The 14,964-nt window shown below is 24.4% G+C and overlaps 1 protein-coding gene across 1 annotated transcript; it reads left to right on the top strand.

The window, feature by feature from the left end:
* Positions 1-11,822: 11,822 nt before the first annotated feature.
* On the top strand, positions 11,823-13,909 carry CYP78A5 (cytochrome P450, family 78, subfamily A, polypeptide 5). The gene is made up of 2 exons (XM_068606417.1): positions 11,823-12,863; positions 13,039-13,909. Exons 1-2 carry the CDS (start codon positions 11,916-11,918, stop codon positions 13,651-13,653), a joined length of 1,563 nt encoding a protein of 520 aa, XP_068462518.1. The 5' UTR covers positions 11,823-11,915; the 3' UTR covers positions 13,654-13,909.
* The last annotated feature ends 1,055 nt before the right edge of the window (positions 13,910-14,964 follow it).

Genomic DNA, 14,964 nt, shown 5'->3' with positions numbered 1-14,964 from the left:
CTTATCATAAATTATTTATTTTGAAATCTTTTATATTAAAATATAAAAAAGTTACAATGAAAATATAATTTCTTTACCAATTATAATTAAATATAAGTAATTTTTTTTGTAAGAATCACTTAATAATTATAATCTATACAACTACAAATATACAATTGAATTATTTAAAATAATTCAATATTATTTCATACTTTCTCCAACTAAAAACAAAAATAACACAAAAAAAAATGACATACTTAAATATTATAGTAATAAAAGATAATTAAGGTCATAAAATCATTAAAAATGACTTATCGTTGATGTTTTTTCAAAAAATTAATAAACACACAAATTATTATTTAATGATAAAGTACGTTTTTATTAGATCAAGGATTAAGTTATTGAGGTTTCACAATGTTAACAAAATTTGTTTCTTACTCGCAACAATAGTAAGAGTGTAATGTGTGCTTTTATTTTAACAACATGTGAACTTATTGTTACACATAATCATGCACCTTGCAAAACATACAAGGTAAAATCTTACATATGCATAGGCGATGAGTGGAAAGTAGAGATCACATAATAAACATAAGCATAGGTATTAGGTAGAGACCGAAGAAAGAGGTCACGATTTAGGCTCTATATTTGCCATTAACACAGACTCAATTTTATGGGTGACGTCGTTATCATCATGTCCTCAGCTTCACGAATCATTTACTTGTTCTTACTGTATGCATAGTACCGTTATATCATGTCACACCTCAACTTGATATAACTATATCAATAATAACACTCATTCTCTTGTAAATAGTAAAAACTCATGATGCCAGTTATCACTACAAAAAATTGTTTATTTAGCTGCAAGAAAAAAAAAGCAAAGGTCTTAGGTCGACACTAAATAGTGTCAAATAAGCCTTTGCTATTTACAAAATTCAAATAAAATGTGAGAAAGCGTGGGTTATACCCACGTAAACTTTTAAAAAAAAAAGTTGCGTGGGTGAAACAGCCACTATTAAAAGTATAAAAATAATAAAAATTTAAATGTTTGAAGGTTTAGCCCACGCTAAATATTTTAAATTAAATTTAAACAAAGAATTAAATTCTGAAGGTGTAGCCCACGCAAACAATTAATTTATATTTATTTGAAAATTTTTAATTATTAAGATTTTAAATATTTTGAAAAATTTTAAACCCCTTTTTCAGAAAGTGTTGTTATTCATTGTTAAGCACGTGTAGCACGTGTAGCCTTCAGCTTCAGCAGGTTCATTCGGGAAGACACTTCATAGTATTCAGCTTCAGCGTTCGTTTCAGAAGTTTCGGAAGCAGCGTGCCAGAGAATAGCTCATTCGGGAAGCAGCGTGCCAGGGAAAATCGTTCATAAGCAGCGTCCCAACGTAGTCTTCGCGGTTTTGCCCTAGGTTTTCATTTCGATTCCTTTCTTTCAGTGTTATGTGTAATTTTATTTTTGATTTTTACTCTCAATTTTGCCCTAACATTGTGTTTTGATTTTCAGTGATTCTCAAAGTTTTGCCCTAACATTTTATTGTCCCACTGTCCAAGGCTAAGTCCACGTTTTATTTTTAATTTTATTGTCCCCTTATCCAAGGCTAAGCCCACGCTAATTTTATTGTTCCCCTAGTTAAGCCTAAGCCCTCACTTTCTGTCCAATGCTAAGCCCCCCGCTTAAGTTAACATTTGTAATTTTTTGTGTTGACAACTTGTAGGCAAAGCCCACGCAAGCCAACTTATTGCGACGCCACGCACCCGACAATTTTTTTTGCTACAAGGATATTAGCTTCAAAGTTGTGTGAAGGCAAAACCCACGTTAATTGCATCTTTGCGTGGGCTTTTTGTGATTAGTGTCCGCCTTTAGCACTTTCTAATAAAAGTTTTTTTTGTAGTGTATCAAAGTTTTTAATGTTTAATTTTATTTATTTATTTATTTTATATTATAATGAAGTGATTTGAAAGTCACATGTAACACTTTTTTTTATCATCACTATCAAATATTTGCTCCTTTCCAAACAAGTTTTTTAAAAAATAAAAAAATTTACTGAAATTTATAAAAAAACTCAATTGAATTCAAATTCAATACTAACATTCAAAGGAAGTGGTGTGAAAGTTTCACACCTATTTATTTTTATTTAAGATTAAACTATTAAACTATTACAAAAAAAATATAGTAAAATTCATTAAAAAAATCGGTTGAATTCAAATTCAATATTAACACCAAAGAAAGTAGTGTGAAAGTTTCACACCTTTGTAATTTATTTTTAACTAAGATTAAACTATTAAAAAGTAGTCGAGTTAACAATCATATCCTAATTCATTTTTATAAATAATTTCATGTTAAATTTACTAATATTATAATATTCTTGTAAAATATATTATTTTTTAGTGTTAGTTAACTGATATTTTTGATAATTTTTGTAACTTTTTTTCAATTATAAAATTTAAATATCAAATATTAAAAATGATGAAAATTAATAAAAATAAAATAAGTTAAGTTGGTTGATAGAAAAATAAAATCATTTTTGCACTAAAGAGCATGTGACATAAACGAAAAGTAATTGTATAATTAAGTTTGAAGAATACATTGTGAATTATTTCTTCTTATTTGAAAAAATAAATAAAATAATAAAAAAATAAAAAGAAAGAAGTGTGATAGTGTGAAACAAAAATCGATGGTTGGGTTTTGGTTTGAAGTCTCCTCAATTTGTTCGGTGTTATGTTGATTTCTTGTGTTATAAAATGCATGATTGTCACTTGTCGGTGTATTTCATTAGCAAGTTGTGTCTTATACATGCTTTCTCCTTTTCAGTTTTTTTGTGCTGGTCATGTCATCATAATGGACGGAGATAACTAAGTTTATAAATTCAAAACTCCGATCAACCTTTCATTAAAATAATAAGATTAAACACGAATATATGTAACACAGCTTTTAATTATATAGTACTCTATGGCATAATAAATATATGAAAAATGATGTTAAAAAACAACATATAATAAGTATTAACCTACGTGCCTTAGAAAAACTTGAAATAGTATATTTCTAACATATTAATCATTGCTAAAATTTAACAAGTGAAATATTACCTGAAAATACTCTAAAATAATAAAAAATATCTTAAATAAAATAATACCTTCTTAAATAATAATAATATTATAAAAGTGTTATTTTTTATAAAAAAATTATTTACAGGTTCTTTAGATTTTTAAAATTTATCAATGTTAGTTCTTTATTAATATGATTTTAAATGAATTAGTAGTATTCTTAATTGATTATTCCCTTAATATATTATTATTATTATTATTATTATTATTAATATTTAATAAAAACAATTAACAACATATTGATAAGGTTTGATAATTAAATAATATATTCATGTTTAATTAAAGTTATTTAGTTTTAAAAATTAACTAAATGTACAATTAAATTCTTATAAATTAAAATTGTGCACTCATTGTGTACACAGGAAATACATTTTGGCTGAAAACTAACTAAATACAGTTATTTAAACTCATGATTAATTATGTGTATAAATATAACTAATAGTTTGTGTACAAATGATTAAGAACATAATGTAATGTGACTGTATTCATTCATTATTCATTATTGATACACTTAATATAAATTATTTGAATAAAATTAAATATTATTGAATATATTAATAATTGAATGAAATTATTATTTATATTGTGTAATTATGAATCACATATTGATAATTATTGTTATAAAAATCAACTCTTATATTTTATAAATTCTTTCAAATCTTAATATAAGAATACACTAAATGTCCTATATTTAATATTTTAAGATGTAAAGTAAATTGAATATTTAGTATTAAAATGATAAGAGGATATAATAATAAAATTAAAAATATTCTTAGTACTTTAGTTATATTTATTTAATTTTAATTACTCAAAATAAAATTACTTGTATTTAAATATATAATTTTCACATGTGAGAGTAAAAAGCTGAATAATTGAATTTACATTCCTCAGGAAATAAGTATGATTACCAAATAAAAAAAACTAAATAAATTGAAAACTTTTTGTCTCATTACAATCCTCAATTATACTATTTTAATATTTTTTTACAATATTTAATTATAAATTTATATTTTATTATGTATATTTTTTAAATTATACACTTCGTATAGATTTTTAATTTTTTTTTCTATCAGACTATCTTGTAATAATTTAAACAAATACAAATAATACAGGATCCTTTCTTCTTGTATCATTAACTTAATCAAAACTAATTTCAATAATTATTTAAAAATAAAAAATAATGACCATAAATTATTATATATAATAATTTATCAGAATAATATTTTTTATGAATTAGTAGTAAATTAAAATATAATTTTCACAATTATTATTTTTATACACTCAAATCTTATTTCAAAATTTAAGTCAATACAACAAATATGCATGCAGTAACGGTAAGATGAATCAAAATCACAGGTTGTATTTCACAATATATAGAGTTTAACTTAGATTTATTGAAATAAAATACAAAGAATCATGTCTTTATAAACACATATACATAGGTGGTGGATGAAAAGTAGTGACCACATAATAAACATATACATTAGTATTAGGTAGAGACCGATGAAAGAGGTTACAGTTTGGACTTTATATTTGCCATTAACACAAACTCAATTTTATGAACGACGTCGTTATCATCATGTCTTTTGTGCCTCTCAGCTTCACGAATCATTTACCTGTTTGTACTGTGTGCATAGTACCGTTGTATCATGCCATACCTCAACTTGATCTAATTGTATCAATAATAACATTCCTTCATTTGTAAATAGTAAAATAATTCATTGTCTATTAGTTACCAAAGTTTTTAGTGTTTGATTTTTTTTATTTTATATTATAATGAAGTGATTTGACAATTACATGACACTTTTTTATCATCACTATCAAATAATTGCTCCTTTCCAAACAAGTTTTTTAAAAAATTAAAAAATATAGTGAAATTTATAAAAAAACTCAGTTGAATTCAAATTCAATATTAACATCCAATTAAAGGAAGTAGTGTGAAAGTTTCACACCTTTGTAATTTATTTTTATTTAAGATTAAACTATTAAACTATTACGAAAAAGTATAGTAAAATTCATAAAAAAAACTCGGTTGAATTCAAATTCAATATTAGCATCCAAAAATAGTGTGAAAGTTTCACACCTTTGTAATTTATTTTTAACTAAGATTGAACTATTAAACTATTACGAAAAAGTAGCTGTCTGTTAATTTTTTTTTATAATCATTTATTTAGTATTTTTTTTTAAAGTTAACTCATCACTTTTAATAATTTTTGTAATTTTTATTTTTTAATTATAAAATTTAAATATCAAATGTTAAAAGGATGAAAAGTAATAAAAATAAAATAAGTTAAGTTGGTTATAGAAAAATAAAATTATTTATGCTATAATGACATAAACGAAAAGTAATTGTATAATTAAGTTTGAAGAAAATATATTCTTCTTAATTGAAATAAATAAAATAATAATAAAATCGATGACTGGGTTTAGTTTGAAGTTTGGTATCTTTTCTGAGTGTTATTATTATGTAGGTTTTCTGTGTTATCACAATGCATGGTTGTCACTTGGTGGTGTATCCTTCTTCACTGTTCATTAGCAAGCTGCATGCTTTTTCCTTTTTAGTTTTGTTTTGCTTGTCATTGTCATGTCATCATAATGGGAGAAGATAACTAAGTTTATAAATTCAAACGGTCAACTTTTATTAACATCATTTTTTTAAAATAAAATTAACTTATAAAATATAAAAAATTATTTTTTGTGAAACTAATTATTATTTTTTAAAACTTTTATATTAAAATAAAAATTACAATAAAAGATTTAAAATAAGGCATCCAATTGAAGGAATATTTGAATTTAGGAAATTTCATTTATGCGTTTGGATAATGAATTTAGGTTAAACAGTATTATGTAGTTTCAATGCATGTAATGTTTATATTTATTAAATGTATACTTTAATTTGTTAAATGTTATTTTTTAAATAAGTATGACAAGTAATAGAAATTTGTATTTAATAAATAATAATTTCTCTATGATAGGTTGCATGAATAATGTGTATCGGTTAAAAATCACCAGATATTATGTTGTTTCGATAATGTTTATAAGTTTGTTAAATATATAAGTTTTTTTTTTTTAAAATAATTATGACTAGTAGTAGAATTTGTTTATTAAATAAATAATACTTTTTCTATGGTTAAACAATATTATGTTGTTTTAATGGATGTAGGTTAAACAATATTATGTTGTTTTAATGGATGTAATACCTTTAGTTTGTTAAATGTTATTTTTTAAATAATTATGATTAGTAGTAGAATTTTTTTATTTAATAAATAATACTTTCTTTATGATATCATATTTATGTTAATATAATTTAGTTTTAAATATATCTTACTGCAGTAATATCTTTCTTTATTCTACAACTTTTATATATATATATATATATATATATATAATAATAAAACTTAATATACTACTTTAATACATTTAATTGACTTAAATTTATTTTAAATATTATTATATATTAATTGAGTTAGAAAATATCTTAAAAAAAACTTTGAAACCTAAAAATATGTTTTAAAGGTAACCTATTATACATCAACAGTTTTGGATGAGAAGTGTGCAGTGTAGACGTGTAAGAGTTTTTACATTTGGTTTTTAAATATACTAATATATAAATCATTTAGAATTTAGAATTTAAAAAATAGTAATAATATATATAAAATTAATAAAACTATAAATAATAATAGTAATTAAAATAAATATAAATAATAATAATAATAAAGTTATAAACAATAATATATTTTTTTAATAATAGTTAAAATAATTTTATTAAATAATAATATTAACTATAATAATAAAAATCATAAAATATTTTTTTTTTTCTGAAAATTTGTAATGTTATAAATAACTTGTATTTTTCTGAAAGAAAATTTTAATTAACTCAAATCTACACAAAACTATTTTATATTTCATTTTTAAGATGTTTTTAAGATAAGAGTAAATATATAAATTTATATTTTAAACCTCTTTAAAAAGTTAAAAATTCTCTCACAACTATCACTAAATTTTTCTAGTAAATTCACTCAAATTATCCTAATCCAAACAATCTCACATTTTTAACATTTTCATCTCAAATCACTTCAAATTTTCTTTTCTCGCTCAAAATCTGTAGACATCCCCTATCCAATTCAAACACAAAGAAAAATTAATTTGATAAATTTATTTGTGAATTTAAATATTGTTGAAAAATTAATTTGATCAGTTTTTGTGTGAATTATTACTGTTTTTAATTAAAAATATTTTTTTACTGTGTAAAATATAATTTTTTAAAAATATTCAAATCTTAAATAAACACAGATCTTAAATTATTTAATTTATTATTTAAATAAAAATATAAAATATATAAAGTTCATAACTTTTTTTTAAATAAATACAAATCTTAAATATTTAATGTCATATTTAAATAAAAAATCTGAAATATATATATTTTTTAAAATATTCAAAATCTTAAATTATTTAATGTCTTATTTAAATAAAAATATAAATTTTTTAAAGTTTTCAAAATAAACAAATAAAAACAAATCCTAAATTATTTAAGGTCTTATTTAAATAAAAACCTAAAATAAATAAAATTCCTAAAATATTAAAAAATCCTAAATAAATATAAAATTTAAATTATTTAATGTTCTATTTAAATAAATATATAAAATATATAAAATTCTAAACAAATCCAAATCCTAAATATTTATTGTCTTATTTAAATAAATATATAAATCCTAAATATTCTTGAATAAGTTTTGTACCTTTCTATATTAGAGTTATTTTTTTTAGTAAACATTCAAAAATATATAAAAATTCAATTAAACATATGTGCACTTAAAACTTAAATAGAATATAAATTTTCATGCTTTTATTCTTACAATGTTTGTGGCCAAACGTTTCCGATAACTTTAATATTTGCAATTTGTCTGAGTGTGAAAAAACACAAGTAAATATTAATTATTTAAATATAAATACATAATTAATTGACTTTTTTTTCGGATCATTTCTTAAAGACATGTATTTGCGGAAACTAATCACAATCGTACATGTATGCAATTATATTAAATGAAAATTATTTGCTGGTAGAGTATATAAGTATATAAATGTAGTTATAATAATTTTTTTATGCACGTCAAATTAGAGTGATATAAGTTTTGGAACTATGACAAAAATTTATTTATATTATAGGCTTATGATTAAGATTCACAAAAAATCATTTTCAATAAACAAAAATATGTTATCTGTCAACTATTTTTTTTTATAAAATACATTTTTATAGGATCAGTTTGTTAACACTAATATCAACACTACTCTAAATAATGTTTCTTTTGTAATTGCCATACTAATATTGAAGTTAAAACCTCTTCTTATGGTTGAAAAAATAATTTAAAACATAAAAAAAATATTTTTAAATTAATACAACTTTTGATCTTCTTCCTTTTTTTTATAAAACAATGATTGAATTTTAAGATCGTATATTTAAAAATAGAAGTTCATCATACTAAGAAGTAAGTATTAATTACTTATTTCAAAAATAGAAATATTTTTTTTTATTAGATAAACAGGTAGTAGTAGAGACAAATTTACTAAAACATTATTTAATATCATTTTTCTATAATTACTTCAAAGTTTTAAAAAATTGAATTTTAAAGAACTTAAACTTAACTCGTGTATAGTTTTTTCATAAAACTTATACACACGAGTTTATTCTAAGATATGAAAAAGGTTAAATTTATTTTAACTTCTACTTTTAATAGATAAATTCATCTAATACAAACTTAAAATTGAAATTTTTTAAATGGACGGATTAAAATTGTATTTATTTATTTTAGTACAAAATATAAAAAACAAAAAATAACTACAAATATTATGGTGAGATTTTAATTGTCATCCAAATTAGGTTAACATTATCTTATTACCTTCATCTCACTTAACAAAATGATTAAGTCTTACCTTTATGTTTTTTAGTTACTATGTTTTTATCAAAAAAATACAAGAACATGTGTCTCTTTTGTATGAATATTACTTAGTATTCTGTGTTTTAATATTAAAAGATAGTGAAATAAATTATCTTAAATGCATATTTATTGATAAGAAATGAAGAGGCGACAAATAATGCCCTAGACATAAAGAGAGTGAAATTATTATTATTATTATTATTGCAACTCAATCTTAGTCAATTCACACATGCCAACACATATTAATTTTCTTGATATCAACAATATTTGTATAACCTTCCAAATATATCATATCATTTGTTGAGAATGTCAAGAGATTTTAACCATTATGAAACTTGTTTTTTAATATAATATTTATATATTTATTATGTAAAAAGGTAATTTATAATTAAAGAATATTAATTTTAATTTTATACTATTTTTTTACATTCTTAACTTTCTTTGTCTTCATGTATTAATTTAGAATTTCTTTTAACATACTTAAAAAAATATATAATTGTATAATTATCTTTCAATAGAATTTAGATTAATTGTTTTATTAAAATAATTCAACACTACAAAAAATATTGTTTTTATTTACTCTAATAACCTAATTCATCAATTAAAAAAAGTCCAATCAATTTTTTTATTAATATCATTTACATATTAAATAATCTGTAATAAAATATTTAATACCTCTCTCACTACTTTTTTGGTAATTAATGTTAAGATGTTTAATAAAAGTAAGTTTTTCCACACAAAAATTATATATGATTCATGCCTTTGTTAGAAAAATTATTACTTATTGTCATAATATAACAAACATTTTTTTAATTATAAATATAAATAAAGAAATATGTATTTTTGAAAGATATATTTGACATAAGATTTACTTAAAAGAATTGTACTTCTGAACTATCAAAGTATTAATGAGATATATTTAAATCATTTATGTGTGGGAGAAAATAATTATAAGATTAGACACGAATATATATATGTAACACAGTAAAATTAATACTTTTAATTATATAGTATTCTATGCCATAATGAATATATGAAAAATGATGTTAAGAAACAACTTGTAATAAGTATAAAATTTAACAAGGAAAATATTATATGAAAATACTCTAAAATAATAAAAAATATCTTAAATAAAATAATACCTTCTTAAATGTGAATAATAATATTGTAAAAGTGTTGTTTTTTATAATTTCTTTACAGGTTCTTTAGATTTTTAAAATTTATCAATGTTAGTTCTTTATTAATATAATTTTAAATGAATTAGTAGTATTATTAATTGATTATTAGCTTAATATATTATTATTATTAATATTTAATAAAAAATTTAACAACATATTGATAAGGTTTGATAATTAAATAATATATTAATGTTTAATTAAAGTTATTTAATTTTAAAAAATTAATTAAATGTACAATTAAATTCTTATAAATCAAAATTGTGCATTAATTGTGTACACAGGAAATACATTTAGGTTGAGAACTAACTAAATACAATTATTTAAATTCATATAATAATTTGTGTACAAATGATTAAGAACATAATGTAATGTGACTGTATTCATTCATTATTATACACTTAATATAAATTGTTTGAATAAAATTAAATATTATTGAATATATTAATAATTGAATGAAATTATTATTTATAGTGTGTAGTATTATTATCATAAAAATAAACTCTTATATTTTATAAATTCTTTCAAATCTTAATAAAAATACACTAGATGTCCTATACTTAATATTTTAAGATGTAAAGTAAATTGAATATTTAGTATTAAAATGATAAGAAGAGGATATAATAATAAAATTTAAAAATATTCTTAGTACTTTAGTTTTATTTATTTAATTTTAATTACTCAAAATAAAATTACTTGTATTTAAATATATAATAATCACATATGAGAGTAGAAAGGTGAATAATTGAATTTACATTTCTCAGAAAATAAATGATTACCAAATAAAAAAAGAAAAGACTAAATAAATTGACAACTTTCTGTCTCATTACGTTCTTCAGTTATACTATTTTAATAATTTTTTAAATATTTAATTATAAATTTATTCTTTATTATATATATATTTTTTAAATTATGCACTTCATATAGATTTTTAAAATATATTTTTTTTATCTAATTCTTGATTTTTTTTCTATCAGACTATCTTGTAATAATTTAAACAGACAAAAATAGTACAGGATTTTTTCTTCTTAAATCATTAACTTAATCGAAACTAATTTCAATCATTATTTAAAAATTAAAAATAATGACCATAAATTATTATATATAATAATTTATTAGAATAATATTTTTTATAAATTAAAAGTAAATTAAAATATAATTTTCATAATTATTATTTTTCTACATTCAAATTTTATTTCAAAATTTAAGTCAATACAACAAGCATGCAGTAACGGTAAAATAATCAAAATCACATGTTTGCATTTGAAAATATATAGTTTAACTTAGATTTGTTGAAATAAAATACAAAGAATCTCACATATATTATAACTAATAAATACACTAATACATAAACCTCTTGTTTTTTTATCTCTCTATTTTGGTTGAGAGAAAAAATATAAGCAATCTAATTTCAAATTATTATACATAAAATTAATTAGTATATGTTTTAAAAATAATTTAAAGATGAAAGTTGAGTTAGTATATATATATATTTTCTATAACATGATTTGCCATACATTTTCTGTGGTTTGGTTATTCTGTTTAACCATGGTTAATGAATCTTGTAACCACACCAGTGATCTACTTTCTATATAAGCAGTGTCCAACCAACCATCTCACACACCATCCTTTCAGCATAGTTTCATCTTCATCTCTCTTGTAGCTTTGCATTCTTTCTCTCTCTCTCTCTCTGTCATTTTCATTTAGCAAAATGACACCGGATTTTCACCCAGTCTTTTTCTCTCCTGAATTTATTAACGCTCCTATTCTCACACTTCATGCTGTTTTCTGTGTTTGTCTCTTTACCTTCCTTTTCATGCTTTTTCTTGTTCCTGGGGGCGTAGCCTGGGCCCTGTCCAAATCATCCGCCAAACCCAATATCCCTGGGCCAGTAACGGCCTTACTCGGAGTCTTTACCGGTTTAACTCCACACCGGGCCTTGGCCAAACTGGCTCGCTCTTACAGCGCCGAGAAGCTCATGGCTTTCTCCATCGGCCTGACCCGGTTCGTTATTTCTAGCGAACCGGAAACTGCCAAGGAGATTCTAGGCAGTGCTGGTTTTGCTGATAGACCAGTGAAGGAATCTGCCTATGAGCTTCTTTTTTATCGTGCCATGGGGTTCGCACCGTACGGAGAGTACTGGAGGAACCTGAGAAAAATATCCGCCCTCCACCTCTTTTCTCCGAAGAGGATAGCGGGATTCGAAGGGTTCCGGTGCGAGGTGGGGCTGAAAATGGTGGAACAGCTCAAGAAGCTCATGAGTGAAAAGAGAGAGGTGGAGGTTAAAAAGGTGCTTCATTTCGGGGCCTTGAACAATGTAATGATGACTGTTTTTGGGAAGTCTTATGGGTTTTATGAGGGTGAGGGGGTTGAGCTTGAGGGGTTGGTGAATGAAGGGTATGAGCTTTTGGGTGTGTTTAACTGGAGCGACCATTTTCCGTTGCTGGGGTGGTTGGATTTGCAGGGTGTGAGGAAGAGGTGTAGGAGTTTGGTTGAAAAGGTTAATGCTTTTGTTGGTAAGATCATTGAGGAGCATAAAATAAAGAGGGTGAAGGGTGAGTATGTGAAAGATGAAGGGATGTCTGATTTCGTTGATGTGTTGCTGGATTTGGAGAATGAAAACAAACTCAGTGAGGCAGATATGATTGCAGTGCTTTGGGTAAATGATTTATCATCCTTCTTTGTTTTATCTCACGTCATAGTAATGGTTTTCTAAAGGATTTGTTTTTTCTGAGTTTGCATGTTAGTGAACATTTGAAATAGAGCTTTGGTTTGTTTGGATTTTTGTTTGCATGTCACTAAACAATGGTGTTCTAACCTTGTGTGTCTCTCAGGAAATGATTTTCAGGGGAACTGACACAGTGGCCATTCTACTGGAGTGGATCCTGGCTCGGATGGTTCTCCACCCTGAGATACAAGCAAAGGCACAAAGCGAGATCGACAGTGTGTGCGGATCCTCTAGGCTGGTTTCCGATGCAGACATTCCTAACCTGCGTTACCTTCAGTGCATTGTGAAGGAGGCTCTGAGGGTGCACCCACCAGGCCCTTTACTATCCTGGGCTCGTTTGGCTGTGCATGATGTGACGGTGGGCGACAAGCACATCCCGAAGGGCACGACGGCGATGGTGAACATGTGGGCTATCACACACGACGAGAGGGTGTGGGCTGAACCGGAGAAGTTCATACCGGAGCGGTTTGTTGAGGACGATGTGAGCATAATGGGGACTGATTTGAGGTTGGCTCCCTTCGGTTCTGGGAGAAGGGTGTGTCCTGGGAAGGCCTTGGGCTTGGCCTCTGCTCATCTCTGGCTTGCTCAGTTACTTCAGAATTTTAACTGGGTTGCTTCTGATGACAGTGATGGTACTGTGGACTTGGCTGAGCGTCTCAAACTCTCCATGGAGATGAAGAAACCACTGTCTTGCAAGGCTGTGTCTAGGGTTGTTGTTTGACTAGAAAGTTTGTCGTGGTTTGGGTGGTTTTCAGTTTAGCAGTACCCAAACAGGATTTAGTTTAATTATCTCTTTTTATCTAATGTTGTGTTAGGGTTTAATGCTAGGTTTTGGAGGTTGTTAATCCTTGGAAGTTTAATTATCTTCTTTTTATCTAAGTTGTGTTAGGGTTTAATCCTAGGTTTTGGAGGATTGTTAAGTTTGTGTTGTTGTAGAAGTTTCTATCAATGAATGCTTTCTGTGTGTGTTTTTTTAATGGTTTGCTCTCAAGCTTCTTAATTCATGGTACTAATTATTGATTTTAATTGAAGTAGATGCTCCTGTTTCTGAATTTTATTGTTTCACCCTATCAAAGATGGTATTAAATAAAGAAATTAGTTTAAAAATATTTCGAACGGTTCAGTTTTTGTTTTTGAATATACCAATGTAAGTCAGAAAGAGCTAGGTTTTAAGTGGCTAGGTTTTAATGATGGTTTGGGTTAAATGTGAAATTCAATTTTACTAAGACTGCATTTATTGTTTCACTCTATCAAAAATGGTATTAAATAAAAGAAATTAGTTTAAAAATATTCTGGACGGTTCAGTTTTGTTTTTGGATATACCGAGGTAAGTCAGAAGGAGCTAGGTTTTAATGGTGGTTTGGATTAATTGCGAAATTCAATTTTACTAAGACTGCATTTAACTGTGGGCGGAGTCTTAAATTTTAAGAATGGTATGTTATTATGAAAAAATATAGTGAACTTGATGTGTTAAAAAGTGCTTTAAATTTATATTTTTAGTACTAATTAAAATAAAAAAGTGAATAAATTAAATTTTTTATGCTGTTAAAAGGTGTACAAGTATTTTTTGAGATCTTTACAACGAAATAAAAGAACAAAAGGTGTTTGTTTAGTTTCAAATAGTTTTTCAGTGCATAAAAAAAAGTTAGAAAAGTAAGTCTTTTATAGGATTTTTGTACTGAAATACAACTTCAAAAATTCCTTAAAAATCATATAATAGGATAAAACTTATTTAAAGTTAAATAATTAAATAAACCTTGCAAGAGTCTAATACTATTATATGACTAATAATTCATTGGTGAGACAGTTAAACTTGTGATTACTAAGTTAACATAATCCAATTAGATGAAGAAAAGTTGAATAATGAAGATGAGAGGCGAGGTTGTGTTTGAATTTAAATATTGTTGCAAACAGTATAAGATTGTGTTTGTAATGTTAAATGGAACAAAAAAATTTATTTGATATTCATAAAATTTTGAATCATTAATATTAATATTTTAATAATTTATAAAAAAATATAATTTTTTATAAT

Source organism: Phaseolus vulgaris, chromosome 3, assembly GCF_051622355.1.
Source record: "Phaseolus vulgaris cultivar YP4 chromosome 3, ASM5162235v1, whole genome shotgun sequence".
Taxonomy (NCBI): Eukaryota; Viridiplantae; Streptophyta; class Magnoliopsida; order Fabales; family Fabaceae; genus Phaseolus; species Phaseolus vulgaris.
The sequence above is the reverse complement of the archived record's forward strand: the minus strand, read 5'-3'. Positions and strand labels throughout refer to the sequence as shown.

Excerpts from the sequence above, each read along its gene's own strand:
- CYP78A5 (XM_068606417.1), top strand. The coding sequence starts at position 11,916 with ATGACACCGGATTTTCACCCAGTCTTTTTCTCTCCTGAATTTATTAAC. Across the intron at positions 12,864-13,038 it reads ATATGATTGCAGTGCTTTGG|GAAATGATTTTCAGGGGAAC; the intron begins GTAAATGATTTA and ends TGTGTCTCTCAG.